The sequence below is a fragment of the Sorex araneus genome, chromosome 3 (genome assembly GCF_027595985.1).
Source record: "Sorex araneus isolate mSorAra2 chromosome 3, mSorAra2.pri, whole genome shotgun sequence".
NCBI classification, from domain to species: Eukaryota; Metazoa; Chordata; class Mammalia; order Eulipotyphla; family Soricidae; genus Sorex; species Sorex araneus.
The window spans coordinates 233,698,748-233,720,113 of record NC_073304.1 but is presented as its reverse complement, the minus strand read 5'-3'; the positions used below and the strand labels follow the sequence as shown (position 1 = coordinate 233,720,113).

Genomic DNA, 21,366 nt, shown 5'->3' with positions numbered 1-21,366 from the left:
CCGCAGTTCCCAGCTGAGAAGAATTCCTATTATATACACGTGTTTTGGCCACAGCAGAAGCGACCCATGGATGAGACCCCCAAACCGTCTCCTGCCGGAGCATGGTAGCGGGGAGTATACGAAAGCCCAGGGTCGGAGAGTGCAGCGGGCACAGCGCTTGCCTGGCACTCGGCTGACCCAGGCTTCGATCCCCAGCGCCCCGTGTGGCCCCCCGAGCCCACCAGGGGTGATCCTGAGTGCAGAGCCAGGAGTGAGCCCTGAGCATTACTTGGATCCTCAGAACCCGGCAGAGTCCGGGTGCCCAGCCCCAGGCACGGTTTCGAGTCACTTGGGAATTAGTTTCAGCCACCTCCCCTGACCCCCATCTCCCACCCAGCTGAGCCTCAAGATCCTGACTCCGTGGAGCTGGGGGGAGCCCTAGCTTGGCATCCAGTTCTGAGGAAGTGTGAGGGGTGCTGCAGGGAGGGGAGGGGCGGGGAAAGAGCTGGGAAGGCAGTGGATACAGCGCGGGAAAGCACGGAGGCAGGGAGCCCCTCTCACACCTGGACCCCCACCTCAAGACCCTCCCAGAGAAGGAGAAAGGTCCTACAGGTGGAGTCCACATGACAACACAGCCGGGGTGGGGGGGCTGCGGGCGCTGGTGCCCAGCTGCAACCCTCTCTGAGAAGGAACGCACGGCTGCATGCACACACACGCAAGCAAAGGAGTGAGAGGGGGTGTGCACGCATGACAGCGTATGGATGCAGGAATCCGTGAATAGCCCTGTGCACGCATGGGAATGTGTAGGATATCACTGGTTTGTCCTTTCTCCCTTGCCACGGAGTTTGGGCTTATCTGGTAATAATCTCTAAACAATTCTAGATTACATTGGTATGTCCTGCTCCCCTTGCCACTAGGAGCTTAGGTATATCGGTCACACCCATCAAAGTGCTCACGAGTCACTCCCATTCCTTTGTTTATCTGTAACCACTTCTACCAGTTTATCAGCTCTTCCCCTGATCAGACTCTGTTAAGTTATAAGGTCAGACCTTTCTAGGAAAGTGAACTCGTATTGTAAGTTAATATTGCCTTTCTCCTCTCCTCATGTCTTTTGAATAGTTTACTTTAAAGCAATGTCCTTTTTGTATGGACAAAGAAAGAGAGTTGTTAATATGCTTTGGTAACATGGGATTTAATTGGCTTTGAATATTATTCACTCCCGGGCATCTGCTTTCTCGATTTAAGCCTCAGCTGTCCTCAGTTCCTAGCACCCCCAAAAGCAGGGTCCCGACGAGGGACGGGATGGACCCAGGGCAAGTGGTGAGTTATGTGCTACCCTGGCATCGAGATGGGCCTGGCCAAAGTGCCTAATGCTTAACTATATGTTAAGAGCTTGGTCATGGACATGTTATGTCATGATCCAAAAGCAAGGATGAGACTAGGACCCTGCTAGGGTAGTCGGAGATCGAGATTACCCCAGGAGAGCAATTCTATAAGCTTAATGCATCTCTTGCTATGTCCATACAAAATGATTAATATTATGAATACTTATATGTTATTTGGACAAGGAGAGGAGAAACACACCCATGGGATTCCACTCTTGGGAAGAATCTGAAAGAGAATCTGTCCTAGAAGAAGCATCCCCTGAGGGAGAGAACTTTACCCCTATTGACTGTGACCACTCCTATGTGTAAGCCCCAACCCCTCATGCTTGGGGATTTAACTAGGCTGTGAGAGTGGGCCCAGGGCCAGTCCCAGGGCCAGTCCCAGAGCCAGATCTGGAGAAGCCAGATCGAGATCCAGACCCAGAGGAGAAGGAGAATGAAGTAGGATGGGGGAGGAAGTAGCAGGAGAAGAATCAGAGGAGAATGGAGATGGGAATGGAATAAACTGCAACTGAGACCAACCAGCCTGGCCCTTGTTCCTTCCTTCACCTGCCTCGTCATCACCATCAACCTCCCCGGGGTGGGGGAAGCGGCGTGGCCCCCTCCTCTCCCCTTCTTTCTTTTTTGTGTTTTTACACAGGAATGTGTGTGTGTGTGTGTGTGTGTGTGTGTGCATGAGGAAACGGGGGCAGGAATCAATGAATAGATGCATGCAAGAATAAATGGATGGATGCAAGCAAGAATGAGGGGGTGGGTGCATGGAATAGCTGCATGAGTGCATGGAGATGGGCGTGTGCATGCACGAGAGAAAGGAGGCAGGAATCAATGAAAGAATGAGTGGGTGTGAAATGTATGATCATCTAATATTTGATAAGGGAGCAAGAGACGTGAAGTGGAGCAAGGAAAGCCTCTTTAACAAATGGTGCTGGCACAACTGGACAACCACAAGCAAAAGAATGGGCTTAGAACTCGACCTGACACCATGCACAAAAGTCGGATCAAAATGGATTAAAGACCTCAACATCAGACCACAGACCATAAGATACATAGAAGACAAGGTCGGCAAAACCCTCCACGATATTGAAGATAAAAGTATCTTCAGGGGGCTGGAGAGATAGCACAGCGGGTAGGGCGTTTGCCTTGCACGCGGCCGACCCGGGTTCAAATCCCAGCATCCCATATGGTCCCCTGAACATGGCCAGGGGTAATTCCTGAGTGCAGAGCCAGGAGTAACCCCTGTGCATGCAGGTGTGACCCAAAAAGCAAAAAAAAAAAAAAGTATCTTCAAAGATGACACAGAACTAAGCAATCTAGTTGAAACAGAGATCAACAAATGGGACTATATTAAACTAAGAAGCTTCTGCACCGCAAAAGATACAGTGACCAGAATACAAAGACTATCTACAGAATGGGAAAGGATATTCACACAATACCCATCAGATAAGGGGTTGATATCAATGGTATATAAAGCACTGGTTGAACTCTACAAGAAGAAAACATCCAACCCCATCAGAAAATGGGGCGAAGAAATGAACAGAAACTTTTCCAAGGAAGAGATACGAATGGCCAAAAGGCACATGAAAAAGTGCTCTACATCACTAATCATCAGGGAGATGCAGATCAAAACAACCATGAGATACCACCTCACACCACAGAGACTGGCACACATCCAAAAGAACAAAAGAAACCACTGTTGGAGAGGATGTGGGGAGAAAGGGACCCTTCTACACTGCTGGAGTGAATGCTGACTGGTTCAGCCCCTTTGGAAAACAATATGGATGCTTCTCAAAAAATTAGAAATTGAGCTCCCATTTGACCCAGCAATATCACTGCTGGGAATATATCCCGGAGAAGGAAAAAAGTATAGTCAAAATGACATCTGCACTTATATGTTCATCGCAGCACTATTTACAATAGCCAGAATCTGGAAAAAAACACGAGTTCCCTAGAACAGATGACTGGTTGAAGAAACTTGGTACATCTATACAATGGAATACTATGCAGCTGTTAGAAAAAAATGAGGTCATGAACTTTGCATATAAGTGGATCAACATGGAAAGTATCATGCTAAGTGAAATGAGTCAGAAAGAGAGAGACAGACATAGAAAGATTGCACTCATCTGTGAAATATGGAATAACAGAGTGGGAGACTAACACCCAAGAATAGTAGAAATAAGTACCAGACGGTTGACTCCATGGCTTGGAAGTTGGCCTCTCATTCTGGGGAAAAGGCAGCTCAGATAGAGAAGGGAACACCAAGTAAAATGTGGTTGGAGGCCACGCGGGGGAAGGGTGATGCGTGCTGAAAGTAGACTAGAGACTTAACACGATGGCCACTCAACACCCCTATTGCAAACCACAACACCCAATTGGAGAGAGAGAACAAAAGGGAATACCCTGCCACAGAGGCAGGGTGGGGTGGGGGGAGATGGGATTGGGGAGTGGGAGGGATGCTGGGTTTATTGGTGGTGGAGAATGGGCACTGGTGGAGGGATGGGTTCTCGAACATTGTATGAGGGAAACACAAGCACGAAAATGTATAAATCTGTAACTGTACCCTCACGGCGATTCACTAATTAAAAAATAAATTAATTAAAAATAATAATAAAATAAAATAAAATGAGTGGGTGTGTGCCTGCCCACCTAGACCAGTGAATGAATGCATGGTGCCTGAAGGGATGGGGGGAGGGGAATGTGTGTGCGAGTGAATGAATGTATTAATGAATGAATGGATGAATGGATGGATGGATGGATGGATGGATGGATGGATGGACGGATACTTGAGTCAGTGAATAGATGCAATAGAAAATGCATGAAATGATGGGTGAATAAATGAGCATGTCTGTGGCCCTGGATTAATGATGGCTGCGTGAATCAACTAACGGATGCCCGCATTCTCAAATGAATGGACCGAGGCTGAGTGTGGTTAAAAGCGTAGACCCGGGCTGGAGAGACGGGACAGCAGGTCAGGTCAGGCGCTCTGCCTTGCACACGACTGACACGGGTTTAACCCCAGCAGCCGAGTCCTGCCAGGAATTGATCCCTGAGCACAGAGCTAGGAGTAAGCCCTGAGGGGGACCTCTCTGCCTGGCCTTGACTCCGTGCAAGCATGCCTGAGTGATTAGCCTCTCAGAGCCTCCCTGTCCCCACCTGTGAAAGGGGTGACAGGGGCTGGAGCGATAGCACAGCGGGTAGGGCGTTTGCCTTGCACTCGGCCGACCCGGGTTCGAATCCCAGCATCCCATATGGTCCCCTGAGCACCGCCAGGAGTAATTCCTGAGTGTAGAACCAGGAGTAACCCCTGTGCATCGCCGGGTGTGACCCAAAAAGCAAAAAAAAAAAAAAAAAAGGGTGACAGGTCTGGCCTGCTTGTCCCCCCGCTGCCGTGCTGGGGGCGGGGGCACAGAGATGCAGAGATGCTGCGTCCGTGTTCCTGCTCTCCTGCCAGTCGCTCGCTCTGCAGCTGTCCCTCCCTGCTCACCACCTGCCCAGGCCATGCAGGTCTTTCCCACGTGCCACCGCGTTCAGGGGTTCCGTCCCTCCTCTCACCAGACTTCGCCCAGGAGCCCCCCACCCACGCCCAGCTTCATGCGACCTCACACTTGAACCTTTGCTCCAGCCACCCTGCAGTATGTGCTATGTCCACCAGAGGGCACTCCTCGCCCAGGCTCCGCGGCTCCTGCCTTTGACTCTTCCCTAAACCCGGCTTGAGGCCCCATAAACACCAGGTGAGAACTGTGGGGACGGACAGGGAAGCGGGTCTACTGTAGCTTTTCTTTTTAAACGTTTTACTTTTCGGGGGTGGGGGGCACACTCAGCAGTGCTCAGGGCTTACTCCTGGATCTGTGCTCCAGGATCACTCCTGGCCGTGCTCCAGGGCCCCTATGGGGTGCTGAGGCTCGAACCCGAGTCAACCACGTGCAAGGCAAGCGCCCTCCCCACTGTGCTAGTTCTCCAGCCCAGCAGGTTTACTTTGAATGACGGGGCTGGAGCAATAGCTCAATGGGGAGGAGGTTTGCCTTGCACGCGGCCGACCCGGGTTCGATTCCCAGCATCCCATAGGGTCCCCCTGAGCACAGCCAGGAGTGATTCCTGAGTGCCGAAGTGCCAGGAGTAACCCCTGAGCATCGCTGGGTGTGACCCGAAAAGCGAAAGAAAGAAAGAAAGAAAGAAAGAAAGAAAGAAAGAAAGAAAGAAAGAAAGAAAGAAAGAAAGAAAGAAAGAAAGAAAGAAAGAAAGAAAGAAAGAAAGAAAGAAAGAAAGAAAGAAAGAAAGAAAGAAAAGATGAGACGGAGCTTTGGGATCAAAGGGAAATTCCCAGTGGCGGTCCCAGGGGGCTTCCCTGCCAGTCCCGGTCCCCGGCTCCGTGCCCAGCTGTTCCCTGGCCCCTTAGAAGAATCCTGGCAGGACGAGAAGCCCACAGGTGGAGGTGTTGGGGGCCCACCTTGGGCTCGGGCTTGTCCCTCTTCTCCCACTAAGGTGGGGGGTGATAGTCATGGGGGCTTCCCCTGCCCGCTGCCAGCAGCGCCCCTGGAGGACTGCATGGAAGGGTGGGCTGTGGGCGGGGAGCAGGGCTGTTTCACCGCCCCCCCCCCCGTGCCCGCTCCCGCCCTCCCGTCCACTCAGGTCCCTCTGCCTGGGTGGACAGGGGTGGACAGGACACAGGGAGAAGGGACTGGAGGGAGGGAAGGAGAGGGGAGGGGGGAGGAGCTGATGAAGGGGAGGGGAGGGGAGGGAAGGGGGGGCGCTTCTTGCCCCTGGGATAGCGGGGTCCTGTTAACCCGGGTCCATTGGGGAGAGGGGCAGGGGGCCACACGTGGCTGTGCCCAGGGGCTGCTCCCAGCTCCATATGGTACCGAGGATTCACACCCTGCCCCAGCCTGCCCTTTGACCCTGCAGATGAGGGGAGGCGGGGGTCTGGAGCCCTTTAAAAGTCCGCCCTGCGCTGGGGAGGAGAAGGGGGCCTCCAGCTGCGCCCACCGCACCCCCAGGCCCTCCTGCCCCGCTGGGCCGCGCCCAGGGGAAAGTGGAGCAGAGGGAGGAGGGGCGTGCAGGCGTCAGCAGGGGTGTCAGCCGCGAGGGGTGAGGGCAGCACCCGCAGCGCCCCACCTCCCACCCCCAAGCCGGCCGCGGGGAGGGGAAGGAGCGGCCGCAGCCGGTCGGGGCCGGCTCGCCAGGCACCGCGGGGCGAGGGGTGGACGCGGGGCGGGGCTTGCGGCCGGAAAGCGGCCTGTGATTGGCTGGCTCTGGGGGCGGGCCCTCCGGAGTGACGTGCTCGGGCCCCGCCCCTGAGCCCCCGTCCCGGCCCCGCGGCAGCCCTGGGGGTGCGGGCTGCGGGCTGCGGGGAGCCCGGGCACCCCCCGAGGCAGGTGAAGGACGCCCCCAGCCGCCTCCACCCTTAGTTCCGCGCCTGGGGGCGCGGGACCCCCCCCCCCAGGCCAGGCCCTTGTTTGGTTCCCGGGCAGAACTCAGATCTGCCCCCCTGAGCTTGGGGACGGAGCCCCCAGCCCCTCACTGCCCCCCTCGGCCTGAGGCCCGCCTGGGAGGCACTCGGAGAGCCTAGGAGGGGCTCCCAGCGCTCACCCCCGCCTCGGCCAGGGCCCCCCCCTCTTTAGCGGGGTGCAGCTCCTCTTCCTTGGCTTCCCTCCCCCCCACACCCCAGCAGGCAGCACGCCAGCCCTCCCACCGGGAAAGGGACAGTGACAGCCAGGGCTGTGGCCTGGAGACAGGCATGGCTGGGCAGGAGGCTCCGACCTGGGCTGTGACCGTCACGGGCTGGGACGGGGAGGAGCGGAAAAGCCTGAGGAACTCGGTACTGGTCCCGCCAGCCCCGCCCTAGCGGGCCCCCGGGTTGACAGCCGGACTGTAGAGGGGTCAGTGTCCCCCTCCTCCCCAAGGGCACTGTGCCCCCCGCCCCCACCCCCGGCCCTGAGCACCTCACCTTCTCGGAGATCCCGAACAGCTCTAGGAGGGGGGTTGGCAGAGGGGACACAGTCCACCCCAGCCCCTCCTGGGCCCCAGAAAATGCTGGGCCTGGGGAGAAGGGCTGAGGGCAGCGGGCTCGGCGCTCCGTCATGCGTGCCCTGTCTGCAGGTGCGGCCTCCCCCGCCCCCCCGTTTCCTGCCCCCCAGCCATGGTGCCCTCCCTGGCTTTGGGGGGAGGGAGGGGATGCTGGAGCCTGGACTAGCTCGTTAGGGAGGACTGGAGCCCCCCTTTGGAATAAACCCCCAACTAAGATGAACTGAGATTGGGGCTGGAGCGACAGCACAGCGGGGTGGGGGGGGGGGGCGTTTGCCTTGCATGTGGCCGACCCGGGTTCGATTCCCAGCATCCCAGAGGGTCCCCCCGAGCACCGCCAGGAGTAACCCAAGAAAAAATACAAAAGATAAACTGGGATCAGACTCAGAGGCCCAGAAGCCCCGAGTGCCAATTAAAATGCCTCCTAGGGGGTGCCAGAGGGGTATGTGACTAGGGGGTATGTGACTGACCCGGTCCCACCACCCGGCGGCCGTGGACGCCCCCTGCACCCCAGGCCCGAGCAGCCCTGCACTCTCGGGCACCCACTGAACCGAGGGCCGCACCCCAGGAAAACCGTCAATGAACACACAGGGGTCAGGGCGTCGCTCCCCGCCAGAGGCGGCGTTTATTCGTGCTCGGTTCTCAGTGCCCGCTCCGAGCGCGCGGTCTGCGGGTGCGCAACTCCGGGTCCCTCTCGGGCTTCGCTTCCGGCCCGTCCGGCTCCCTCCGGCCCGGCCCAGGCGGGCTCCCGAGAAGGCGCCGCCCTTCCCCGCAGACGCGGCCACGGCACCGCGAGGGGCCGCAGGCAGGCCGGGCTGGGGTCCCCCGTCCTGCAGGACTCACGCGGGTTTGGCCCCTGGGAGAGCCGCGACCTCTGCACCCCGGGCGGGGGCTGCAGACCCCTAACCTAGACCGGGGGGAAGTCTGGGGGCTCAGCGCGCCCCCTTCCTCTCACGGGGGCCGGTGATGCTCCATCCAGAACCCAGGCAGCCCCGGGACACTCAGCAGTGAATGGAGGGACCCCCGCGGGGGCGTCTCGGCAGGGCCTGGCTCTGGAGAAGGCCTCCAGCGTCAAAGGCACAGCTGCTGGTGACAAGGACAAGAGGCGGGCACTGGGCTACGGGGTGAGCTTGGGCCACCTCTGGCGCAGTGACCCCCATCATCTCTGTCCCCCCAGAAGGTCCTGAGGGGGGGACCTGAGCACTGGGGGAGACCCAGAGACGACGCGCCCTGGGATGCACCAGCTCCGACCGGCACCCCAGAGGCGTCAGATATTCCTGAGAGCAGAGCGCCCACCCCCACCTCCTGTGCTGGGCGCCAGCCTCATGCATGTCCCTAGGACGCCCCCCTCTCCTCCTGGGACAGGCCTGGGAGGATGGCAGCCCCAGTGAGCAAACCTACCAAGGTCCTCCCAGCTGTCCCCCACCCAGGAACTTCTCGGTGCCCCAGTCTCCACGCCCCCGGGTCCACCTGGCCCAGGACAGAGCTGGTCCCGGGAATGCAGGTCCAGCAAGGGACCCCCCAGCGCATGGGGGTTTGTGAGAGGGAGCTGACCTGGAACCCGCTGGCCACGGAGAGGATCCGGGTCTCTCCCCGCCCTGCATGAACCCCCCCCAGCCGGCAGCCTCTGGGGTCTGCATGGGGGCAGGACCCCGGCAGGAGGCGCAAAGCCGGCCTCACCAGGGCTCGGCCCAGCGCCCCCGAGCACAGCGAGGAACGGGCCAACGCTGGACATCCAGGGAGGTCCACGGGGGAGGACTGGTGTCCGGGGGGGCCCACCTGGAGCACAGAATGGGGGGTGCAGAGGCTGCAATGGAGGGGAGCAGGCTGAGGGGGGCTGCAAGCTCCTGTGGGGAGCAGGAGAGGGCGATGCCACAGCCCCTGCCTCACACTGGGGGCACACAGAGCCCCCCTCAGTCCACTGCTCCCCATCCGTGGTGGCTCCAGCCAGTCCCAACGGCAACCGGGGGTTAGAGGCCATCGGGCGGTGCGCGGTCCGGGAAGAGGGCGTTACCATCTCGTTTTATTTTGCGGGGACTGACCCTAAAGCAACCAGAGAGGAGAGTCAGGGGCCCGCGGAGCGCAGAGCAGCGGGGGGCGTCCCTCCCGCCGCCCGCGCACCCACGGGACAGTCCTCCCTCAACCCGGTCAGAAATAGCTTCTGGCTCCGCGGGAGAACCGTTCCCAGGCCTGGGGGGGGCAGTGGCAGTCCCCTGGGCAGTGCCCCCGGGTCAGGCTGCGCCCCTCCCAGGCAGACACCCAGAGACCTGCCCAGTGACACGGGAGCTAATTCCCTCAGGCCCCGCTGAGTCTAAAAGGTTTGGTTGCAGGGCTGGAGCCACAGCACAGCAGCGGGGAGGGCGTCTCTCTTGCACGCAGCTGACCCAGGCTCGATCCCCAGAACCCCATCTGGTCCCCCAAGCAACGCCAGGAGTCATTCCTGAGTGCAGAGCCAGGAGTAACCCCTGAGCATTGCCGGGTGTAACCCAAAATAAATAAATAAATAAATAAATAAGAAATGTTAGGGACTAGAGCCATAGTACAGCATCGCATACAGTCCCCCGAGCACTGCCAGGAGTAATTCCTGGGTGCAAAGCCAGGAGTAACCTCTGTGCATCACCAGGTGTGACCCCAAAAAGCAAAAAAATAAATAAATAAATAGAAATTTTTTTTTAAAATAAAAGATTTGGTTCCCAGCACTGCTCAGGGGCTGCTCTGGTCTCAGCGCTGGGGGCGTCGTTCCAGGCGGTGCCAGGGATGAACTCGGCCCCCTGAATGCCAAGCCTGAGCTCTCTAAAACGGCCAGGTCTGGCAAAGGGAGACAGTGCCATCTGGTCCACTGGGCGGGGGGGAGACAGCCCCGGGAACTGAAGTGTGCCAGCAGCGTGGAGAGGCTTTGCTCCCCGCGAGGTGGGAGGAAACGGCCTTGGCGCTGACCTTGAAGGACCAAACACCCACTGACCACGCCCATTGCTGTCCTGCCCCGCCCCACCCCACTAACCCCGCCCCTTTTAAAACAAGCCCCGCCCCTGTGTTCAGGCCCCGCCCCTTTGGCGGTAAGCTCTGCCCTCGCCCCCCTTGCAACCCCCACCCCGTGAGCTTAACCTATGTCCACTCCTGTCTGCGGCCTCTGCCCAGGAGAAAGCAGCTGGGGTCCCAACAAGCCACTCCAGTCTAGGCCCTGGGCCCCCCAACCCCGGGGCCCCCCAATAGCCCACCCGCGCACCCCAAGGAGCCCCCAGGCCCCGCTGCGCCCTTGCAAGAGAAGCCCAGAGACTCAGCGGCACAGCAGAGAAACACAGCGGCGGGAGGGCGGAAGCGGCCAGGGGAGATGGGGGTCCCGCGCCCCACCGCCGCAGGGAGCAGCTGAAAGCCACCGCAAGCCCCGCGCCCCTTCAGAGAGAGACGTGCCCAGAGGAAGTTAATAAAGCAGAAACGTGTTTATTTCAGGCCCCTGGTCCTCACAGAGGAACGAGAGGCCAGACAGACGCCTGAGAAACCCGGAGGGTGCGGGAAACGCCAGAGATGCGAGAACAGAGCTGCACGGCCGCTCCCCGGCCCCGAAACACTATTTGGCTTGAGAGGGGGGGACCCCCAGGAGGAGCGCCCCCGAGTGAAGGCCAGGCCGGGCTGGCCCCTGGACTCCACAAACACTGAGAAGGGGGGACGGGGCACCAGGACCCGCGGCCAAGGCGGGCATTGGGGGGCGGGGCCCTTGGATCCCAGGCCCCTCCCTCTGCGGAGCCCCCGCAGGGCCAGGGCCAGCCTCAGTCCCACACGTAGGGGTTCCTAAAGACCTGTGAGCCGCTGCCGTCGGGGGGCGTGGGCGCCTGCACCGAGTACACGTCCTCGGCTCGCAGCGTGGAGCTGGCGCTGCCCAGCACCTGGGTGTTGGCGCTGGCCCGCGGGAGGATGACGTCGTAGGCGCCCTCGGACTGGAAGGAAGAACAGGGGGGTCTCACGGCCAGGATCACGGGCGGCCGCATGGGGCAGTTTCCTGCAGGCCGCCCCTGACCACTCGGCGCTCACCACCACTCTCCTTGGGGGGGGCCCTGGGGGCGCTGAGGCCTGAGCCCACCCCAGGCAGAAGGTCACCGCGAGCTCTGGACATAAGGGACGCCGGGACTGGTCACCCATCCCCAGGGACCGCGGCTCCCCTGAGGACTGGTCTTGTGGAGGGGGGGGAAATGCTCTTGTCTCAAACACCCTCCCGGCCCCCCAAACCTTGGGGCGTGGCAACCCCACACCCCCAGCTGCTGTCTGGCCTCTCTCAGGACAGATGGTGGGCCCCAGGGAGCCCCTCCCCACATTTCTTATCTAGGGGTCTGGGTGCCAATTTGCCGCAGCACCTCGGAACCCAAATTCTCTGCCCGGGGCCAGTCAGAGTTGCTGGGCGCAGCTTCGGGGTGGAGTAGAAAGCGGGGGAGGGTAGTGAGTCCTGGCTCCACACCCACCCTCCCGCAGCCTAAGGTCTAACCCAGGCCCTCCCTCTGGAGCTTGGGTCCCTGGAGATGTGGGTGACCTGAATCACGGGGACTAAGTTTTTTCTCTCTTGGACCACGCCCTGCCATTCTCATCAGTGACCCCTGCCCTGTGCTTGGGGGTCTCTTTCAGCAGAGTTGGGGGACCCTTTGGTGCCAGGGATCGAACCAGCGTCCAAACCTGGGTCAGCTGTTTGCAAGGGGAGCAAGCGCCTGACCCCCAGAGACTCTCCCGCCAGGCCCTGGCCATTGTCCGCTAGCCCGGGGCTGGGGCAGGCGCTGGCCGGCTTCCAGGGGGGTGGGGGGAGGGGGTGCCGGGACTCCCCGCCAGGCCCTTGCCAGGTGCTCCAGGAGAATCACCAGAAACAAATGGGGATTCCTTTCCCCCTGCTGCTTTCTCCAGGGCCCCTGACTTGCCGCTGAGGGTCTTAGGGTCGCCCCCTGGGAAGCAGAGATCCAGCAAGGCTAAGGCCACACCCTTTGGGGTGGGGGGGTGCCGAGAGGCGCAGCAGGGGGTCCCCCAGTCATCCCCTCCTCCTCCGGCTTCAACCCCACCCCCCCAGCAGCGTGAGGCTGGGGGCGGGGGTTCAGGAAGATTGGCTTCCTGGCCAGTACAGCCCCCTTTGACCTCTGGGCTTCCTGTTCCCAGCGTCCTGCCAAGTGGGTCCCCGGCCTCTCCTGGAGCCGGCCAGCCTGCAGGAGGCTCACAGAAGGAGTGAGACTCTGACCCCCGCTTCCGTTCCCACCAACGCCCCCTGCCCCCCCACACTCCCTCCCCCCGCCCACCGTGGGTGGGGAGCGGAGAGGGCCGTGCCCAGCTCCCTGGGGACAGGTGGGGTGAGGAGTAAATACCTACCCAGGCCTGGCTAATTGGGGCCCTGTCCCTGCGGGGCCTCAACAGTATCTGCCTGCCAGTGGCCGCCTCTGTCCCTCCCTAAGCAACCAGGGCTCGGCCGCCAGCTCCCACCGGCCCCTCCCACCGGCCCCTGGGGACCCCCCCCCCCCCGCAGGTCCCCTCCCCCCCATGATGCAGCTGCACCTCCTGGAAAAGGGCCTCTGAGGTCCCCAAGACTGAGGTCCAGGCCGGAGATCCCTCCCCACCCCCCACCCGCGTGGAGGACTCGGGGGGCATGGGGGGGCGGGGGCCCCACTCACCGGGCCCCTGTGCATCAAGGCCATCTCTGTGGGCTGGTACACGCTCGTGAGGAGCTGCCCGTTGTAGCCGCTGTACGGGGACACTGGCCGCTTGGCTGCAAGGGAGACAGGGACAGTCGGGGGGGGGGGGTGTCAGGGGCTCCCTCCCCCTCTCTGCAGGGGCCCCCGGAGCAGGGAAAGGGGCGGTGGCCGGTACCAGCCAGGCTCTGAGATGCCCCCAGCCCAGGAGAAAGCTGGGCCAGAGCTTGATTCATCCGGTTCTGCTTTGGGGGCCACACCTGGCAGTGCTCAGGGCTCACTCCTAGCTCGGTGCTCACTCCTGGTGGTGCTCAAGGGACCCTATGGGGGATGTCGGGGATGGAACCGGGCCAGCCGCGTGCCAGGCCAGCGCCCTCCCGGCTGGCTCATCTCCCCGCCCCTGGGCTTGGGGTGAGGGGCCGGTGGGGGCGCCCCAGCTCTCTGGAACTGCAGCGTGAGAGCCCCTGCCCGCCCCCGCGTCATCTCAGAAGAACACGCTCCATCAGCAAGTGCTCACAGCCCATCCGGAGGGTCAGGGGGTCGCCCTCCTCCCAGACGGCCGGGCTCCAGCCTCAGGCTGGGGAAACGCGGGGGTGGGGGGGCGCCCTTCCTCGGGGGCAGGGCCGGGCGCCAAGGCCTGGACCCCACCACCAGCCAGAACCTCACGGATGCTACCGGCTCCTTCTGCCCCGTGGGAACACAGAAGTTTCCAGAACGTGTTCCCGTTCCAGGAATGCTCCGGGCCCTGGGCTGGGTCCCTCGCTGGCTCCTGGGACCCCAGAGGCCGGCTGGTGGGGACCGTGCTCTATATATAGGGGCCTCCGAAGTGCCCGGCTCACTTCATTGATTTTTCCATTTAGAAAAAGGAAAAAGCCAGAGGAAAAAATGGCCTCCGGTCCCCAGGGTCCGGCGGGGGAGGCCAAAGGCTGAGCACTGCCCGGACCCCCCAGGAGGGAGTGGGGCCTCCAGCTGCGGCCCCAATTGCTTTTTCTTTTTTCTTTTTTTTTCCTTTCGGGTCACACCCAGAGATGCTCAGGGGTTACTCCTGGCTCTGCACTCAGGAATCACTCCTGGTGGTGCCCAGGGAACCCTATGGGATGCTGGGAATCGAACCCGGGTCAGCCGTGTGCAAGGCCAACGCCCTCCCCGCTGTGCTATCGCTCCAACCTCCACAGCCCCGGTCTTACCTGCAAGTCCCCTCTCCTTCCAACCACATCACTGCCCCAACACACTGGGCCCCCTGCTCACCCAGCAGACCCCCATTCTGTGCCGGGGACGGGGGTGCACTTCCTCTGGGGAGCTGATCAAGGCCCAAGGGCCTGGCAGAACCCAGGTCCGCTCAGAGGGGTCACAGTGAAGAAGTGGGGGGTTCTGGGCCCTGCCTACCTCCCAGAGCCCCACTGGACAATCAGTCAGGCCCTTGACCCATATTTTTTTCCCACTTTTTGGGTCACACCCGTCATTGCACAGGGGTTACTCCTGGCTTTGTGCTCAGGAATTACTCCTGGCAGTGCTCAGGGGAACCTATGAGATGCTGGGAATTGAACCCGGGTCGGCGGCATGCAAGGCAAATGCCCTCCCTGCTGTGCTATCGCTCCAGCCCCCATTGACCAATATCTTGACCGATTCTATAAATCTGAGGTCAGGGCACTGAGGCTTTGTCCTTCCCCCCGCCCCCGCCCCAGCTTTAGGGGTGAGTACAGAGGGGCTGGTGGTCTCAGGGGAGCTGCTGGTTCTCAGCTGTCCCAGAAATACCAGCGGTGGTCAGGGGCGTGACGGCCCGGCTAACGCTCCTCAGGGTTCTGGGGTTCCCGGGGACGAGCATCCAGAGACTCATCCCCCCAGTCTCCCACCCAAGCTGCTCCACGTGGGGCTTAGCCCACCCTGCTGCCTCCCCCAGCCCGGTTCTGAGCACCAGAAAAGCCAGGAACACTTGGGGTCAGGCCGGCAGGCCCGGTGCATATTCTGACCCCGGGTCCGACTCAAAAGGGAAGAATGTAACTGTAATGCAAAAGGGGAGAATGTAACTGAAAAGCAAGAGGGAAGAATGTAACAGTAAAGCAAGAGGGAAGAATGTAACAGTAAAGCAAGAGGGAAGAATGTAACAGTAAAGCAAAAGGGGGAGAATGTAACAATAATGCAAAAGGAAAGAATGTAATAGTAAAGCAAGAGGGAAGGATGTAACAGTAAATCAAGAGGGAAGAATGTAACAGTAAAGCAAAGCCAACTTAAGTGACTCTAAGCAGGTGGGGGGGGAGGGCGAGAGAGTTCTGGAAGGGCAAGCACCGGAATAAAGTAACTCAGCACCAAGGTGACAATTCTAGAGTGTTTTCCCCCTGCAAGAACAAGCCTGGACTTCATGCTCAGAAGGTCGACGATGACCCCACCCCCACCCCCTTTACAGGTGAGGACCCCCGACAACCCCCGTCTTATAGGAAAGAACCCAGGTTCGTAGAGGTAAAAGACAAAGCGGTTGAGGTCAGAGTGATAGCACAGCAGGAAGGGTGTTTGCCTTGCACGCAGCTGATCCGGGTTCGATCCCCGGCATCCCACAGGGTCCCCTGGGCACCGCCAGGAGTGATTCCTGAGTGCAGAGCCAGGAGTAAGCCCTGAGCATTGTTGAGTGTGGCCCCAAAACAAACAAACATTGCTGGGGTTGAAACGGGAAGGAAGGGGGTGGGACTGGGGAGAAAGAGAGGGGTGGGTTTTGTTTTATCTGTAATATTTGAGGGTGTTTTTGTTTGTTTGTTTGTTTGTTTGCTTTTTGGGGTCACACCCGGTGATGCTCTGGGGTTACTCCTGGATCCGCACTCAGAAATTACTCCTGGTGGTGCCCAGGGGACCATATGGGATGCTGGGAATTGAACCTGGGTCGGCTGTGTGCAAGGCAAATGCCCTACCCGCTGTGCTATCACTCCAGCCCCAATATTTGAGATTTTATAAGGGAAAAATAATGGGAATGAGTTCCAAGGATCAAACCTGGGGTTCATGCAAGGCAGACTCTCGGCCAGCACAACACCTTCCTGGCCCCCTTTTTCTAGACATAGAAGACTCGGGGTTTGCATAAGGACACTGAGTCTGGTTGAAATGACTTTAGTACATGGAACTAGAGTGGCAAACAGAGGTGAAGGTGTTTGCCTCCCACCCTGCCAACCCAGGTCAAAGCTCTAATACCACATATGAACCCTGACCGCTGGCGGGGGGGTGGGGGGGTCACCCCTGAGCACCACTGGGAGAGGCTCCGGAATTCCCAAAATCAAAATAGCAAACAAACAAAAATGAGGTGGGGGGTGGGGCTGGAGCGATGATCCAGCAGGGAGGGCATTTGCCTTGCCTGTGCCCAACCCAGGTTCGCTCCCCAGCATCCCACAGGGTCCCCTGCGCTCCGCCAGGAGTAATCTCTGAGCTCAGAGCCCGGAATAACCTCTGAGCATCACCAGGTGCAGCCCAAAAACTAAAACCAAAAAGGTGGGTCTGGAGAGACAGTTCAAGGGTTCAAGAAACATCTGCCTTGACCAGTATTGAATCCCTGAGCCACACAGGGTCCCCCAAGCACCATGAGAGCCAGGAGTAAGCCCTGAGCAAGGTCAGGTGTGCGTCCCCCGCCCCAAAACAAGCTCCCATACACACTCACAAAAAGAACCTTCTAGGGGCAGAAGCAATAGCATAGCAGGGTAAGGCGTTTGCCTTACATGTGGCAGACCTGGATTCAATTCCCAGCATCCCAGAGGGTCCCCCGAGCACAGCCAGGAGTGATTCCTGAGTGCAGAGCCAGGAGTAACCTCAGTGCATCGCCATGTGTGATGCAAAAAGGGAAAAAAAAAAAGGCGGGGGGCCGGAGTGATAGCACAGCGGGTAGGGCGTTTGCCTTGCATGCGGCCGACCCAGGTTCAATCCCCGGCATCCCATATGGTCCCCCAAGCACTGCCAGGGGTAATTCCTGAGTGCAAAGCCAGGAGTAACCCCTGAGCATTGCTGGGTGTGACCCAAAAAGCAAAAAAAAAAAGAATTTTCCAGTAAGAGCTAGAGGCGCCCGAGGAACCAACCTACCTGCCGCCGGTTCGTCCATGGAAAACGCCTTGTTCTCCACGAACATGCTCTGTCCCTTCTGCTCCTTCAAGATGGTCTCGTAGCCCACGCCCCGGGTCGGGTACATGTCCCCCTGATAGCTCTGCTCCGGGCCGGGCTTGGTCACCTGCGAGATCTCGGGGATGACGTAGAAGAGGACGAAGGCCCACGCGTTGGCGGCCAGGGCGATGGCCAGCGTGGGGTCGTCCCAGGTGGGGCTGTCCTGCTGCCGGTTGCCGTAGGTGTACATGACGATCCACACGACCCACACGGCGATGGACGTGGCCGTGGTCAGCAGCACGAAGACGCCGTGGCGCCGCCAGCGCCGGAAGCGGCCGCACAGGGCGGGCCAGGCGCCCGTGAAGGCGACCAGCAGCAGCAGCATCACGTAGATGAGCGCCATGACGAAGTCCACGTTGGCGATGGCGCAGGGCGAGGCCCGCACGCCGCCGCCGCCCACGCCAAGGCCAAGGCCAAGGGCGCTGCGGTTGCCCGCGGGGCCGCCCTCGCCCGCCGCGCGCAGCAGCGTGATGATGAGCCACTCGGTGTTGATGATGACCTCCACCAGGGTCAGCAGCAGCGCCACGGTGAAGACCACCCAGCCGCGCGGCCCGTGGTTCTTGCGGGCCAGGAAGTTGAGGGCCAGCACGTGCGCCACCAGGCACGAGAAGCAGATGGCGAAGAGCACCCCGAAGAGGAAGCGGCGGGAGGCGCAGGTGGAGAAGTCGGGCTTCACCACGCAGGCGAACACCAGGCAGAAGAGGCCCAGGTTGCCCAGCAGGAAGAAGACCTGCGTGCCCAGCAGGCCGCGCTTCTTGGTGTCCTGCACGAACGGGACGCTGGCCACCAGGATGATGGTCAGCACGAAGGTGGTCACGATGCCCGCCCCGGCCACCGCCTCCAGGATGATGCCCCAGGCCCCCGAGCGGTCGCACAGGTTGTAGTAGAGGGGGCTGAGGTCCGGGCTGCAGCCGGGGGGCGCGTGGTTCTGGGCGCCCACCCCCGGCAGCAGGAGGAGAAGCCCCAGGCAGCCCAGGAAGGTCTCGCGCTGGTCAGCCATCCCGAGGGCCAGGCCCCGCGCCCGCGGGCAACCTGTGACAGGAGGAGAACAGGCACAAATGAGCCCTCCGGGACCAGGGCCAGGGCCCCCTCACGCCCCCCCAACGGGGAGCCAGGACAGACGGCATTGGAGTTTCTGGCGCCCCCTGCTGGGCCTCGGCACCCTTCCAGACACAGAGTCCTGGGGAGGCTGATCAACTCACCAGGGTCCCGGGAGGGAGAACCCATGTGTCACCCCCATTCCAAATCCACTCAAAACCAGGCAGTTCTCGGGGGCTGGAGCAATAGCACGGCAGGGAGGGCGTCTGCCTTGCATGCAACCAACCTGGGTTCAATCTCCAGCAACCCACAGGGTGTCCCAAGCACTGTCAGGAGTAATTCTTTTTTTTTTCTTTTTTTGGTTTTTTGGGTCATACCTGGCAATGCACAGGGGGTCGCTCCTGGCTCTGCACTCAGGAATTACCCCTGATGGTGCTCAAGGGACTATATGGGATGCTGGGAATCAAACCTGGGTCGGCCACGTGCAAGGCAAACGCCCTACCCGCTGTGCTATCACTCCAGCCCCAGGAGTAATTCTTTTTTTTTTTAATTTTTTATTGAATCACCATGTGGAAAGTTACAAAGTTTTCAGGTTTAAGTCTCAGTTATACAATGCTCGAACACCCATCCCTTCACCAGTGCACATATTCCACCACCAAGAATCACAGTATAGCTTCACCCCTAGCCCCCCCCACACCCCTAGCTCCCCCCCACACCCTAGCCCCTTTGCCTGTGGAGTAATTCTTTTTTTTTTTTTTGGCTTTTTTGGGTCACACCCAGCAATGCACAGGGGCCACTCCTGGCTCTGCACTCAGGAATTACCCCTGGCGGTGCTCAGGGGACCATATGGGATGCTGGGAATCGAACCCAGGTCAGCCGCATGCAAGGCAAACGCCCTACCCGCTGTGCTATCTCTCCAGCCCCTGTGAGGAGAATTCTTGAGTGCAAAACCAAGCTAGGAGGAACCCCTGAGCATCAGCGGATGTGGCCCAACCCCCACCCTCCACACACAAAAAAAGTAAATTAAATTAAAATGCTTCTCTGGGGCCAGAGAGAGACCACAGCAGGTAGGAAACTTGCCTTACACGTGGCCAACCCAGTTTTGATCCCCGACATCCCAGACAGTCCCCCAATCCCCACCAGGAGTCATTCCTGAGTGCAGAACCAGGAGCAATCCCTGAGCACCACCGGGTGTGCCCCCCAAAAAAATGCTTTTATGGTTTGGGGTCCCAGCGGGTGGCATTTAGGGATCACTCCTGCTGGGGCTCAGGGAACCCCGTGGGGTGCAGGAGGGACTGGAACCCAGGCCCTCAGTTGAAAGGCAAATACCTCAACTCCTGTACTGTATCTCTGGTGTAAAAAGCTTTTTGTTTTGTTCTGGGGAAATGCTCAGGGATGACCCCTGGGTCACCCATATACAAGGCAAAGGAGCGGCTTCCCGCTGTACTACCTCTCCATCCCTAAAGCATTTTTTTGGTTCCTGGGTCACACCCTGTGGCTCTCAGAGCTGACTCCTAGCTCTGTGCTCAGGGATCACTCCTGGCTGGGCTCAGGGAACCAAACAGCGTGCTGGGGATTAAACCCCAGTGCAAGGCAAGCACCATGCCCACGGTACTATTGCTCTGACCCCTAAAATGCTTTTTTGGGGCGGTGGGAGGTGCCGCACCCAGCATCGCTCAGGGCTTATTCCTGGCTCTGCGTTCAGTGCTCCCTCCTGGCCAACTCAGGGGACCGTCTGGGATCAAACTCAGGCTGGCCTCACTCAAGGAAAGCACAGTCCCCGCTGTAGTATCACTCCGATAGTTTTTTTCATAAAACAGTTTTGAAAGCAAGAACCAGGGAAGGGCGCGGCAGAACCCGGAGCGATGAACCCAGGGTGGCCCCGGGCTGTGCAGCTCGAGGGCCAGGCGGAGCCCAGATTCCCAGCAGGAAGCCGCAGGGATAATACAGAGAAGCTACAAACTGCACCCAAGCACTTCCCAGACGCCCTGGAGGACGAACAGTGGCACAGACAGGCGCTAACAAGCAAGCTCTAGGGGCCAGAGACGAGGCCAGCGTGGGTCAGCACCTCCTCGTATGCGAGAGGACCCGAGTTCAACCCGCAGCGTCGCGTGTGGCCCTTCCTGATCGATTTATTGCAGCAACTTCTACGGCCCCGAACTCTCCAGATGCAACTTGTCCACCACCCCAGAGGGTCAAGCAGCAACTCCACACGTTCTTTCTCGGTCAGTTATGAGCCCACACCCACATGCCGTTAGGGCTAGATGGATCTGCTACGGCTGATGAAGCGCCCACTGTGCCTGGTTTAACAATAAATGTTATCCAGCTGGAGAGAGAGTACAGCAGGGAGGGAGCATGCCTTGCATGCAGCCAACCCGGGTTCGATTCCCCGCATCCCTTACGGCATCCTTTACGGTCGCTGAGAACTGCCAGGAGTGATTCCTGAGTGCAGAGCCAGGAGTAACCCCTGAGCATCGAGGGGTGTGGCCCAAAAATGAAAGAAGAAAAGGGAGAAAGGAAGGAAGGAAGGAAGGAAGGAAGGAAGAAAGAAAGAAAGAAAGAAAGAAAGAAAGAAAGAAAGAAAGAAAGAAAGAAAGAAAGAAAGAAAGAAAGAAAGAAAGAAAGAAAGAAAGAAAGAAAGAAAGAAAGAGGGGGCTGGAGCGATAGCACAGCGGGTAGGGCGTTTGCCTTGCACGCGGCCGACCCGGGTTCTAATCCCAGCGTCCCATATGGTCCCCTGAGCACCGCCAGGGGTAATTCCTGAGTGAAGAGCCAGGAGTAACCCCTGTGCATCGCCGGGTGTGACCCAAAAACCAAAAAAAAAAGAAAGAAAGAAAGAAAGAAAGAAAGAAAGAAAGAAAGAAAGAAAGAAAGAAAGAAAGAAAGAAAGAAAGAAAGAAAGAAAGAAAGAAAGAAAGAAAGAAAGAGAAAGAAAAAGAAAGGATGGAAAGAAAAAAGGAAGGAAGGAAAGAAAAAGGGAAGGAAGGAAGGAAGGAAGGAAGGAAGGAAGGAAGGAAGGAAGGCTGGGCTGGAGTGATAGTGCAGCGGGTAGGGGGGCATTTGCTTTGCATGCGTTTGACCCAGGTTTGACACCCGACTTCATTCCATAAGGTCCCCCAAGCACCACCAGGAGTAATTCCTGAGTGCAGAGCCAGGAGGAACCC

The 21,366-nt window shown here is 59.3% G+C and overlaps 1 protein-coding gene across 4 annotated transcripts in view; it reads right to left on the bottom strand.

The window, feature by feature from the left end:
* Nucleotides 1-7,983: 7,983 nt before the first annotated feature.
* GPRC5C (G protein-coupled receptor class C group 5 member C) overlaps nucleotides 7,984-21,366 on the bottom strand; it is a 31,520-nt gene continuing 18,137 nt past the window's right edge. For 3 of the 4 annotated variants that reach the window (XM_055131403.1, XM_055131402.1, XM_055131401.1), the window contains exons 2-5: nucleotides 17,087-18,196; nucleotides 13,019-13,113; nucleotides 11,180-11,317; nucleotides 7,984-9,425 (exon numbers count right to left, since the gene is read on the bottom strand). In XM_055131403.1, coding sequence (XP_054987378.1) covers nucleotides 9,393-9,425; nucleotides 11,180-11,317; nucleotides 13,019-13,113; nucleotides 17,087-18,164 — 1,344 coding nt within the window. In that variant the 5' untranslated portion in view covers nucleotides 18,165-18,196 and the 3' untranslated portion in view covers nucleotides 7,984-9,392. Of the gene's footprint in view, nucleotides 9,426-11,179; nucleotides 11,318-13,018; nucleotides 13,114-17,086; nucleotides 18,197-20,270; nucleotides 20,376-21,366 lie in introns of those variants that run through there. The other variant, XM_055131404.1, reaches the window with a different exon arrangement.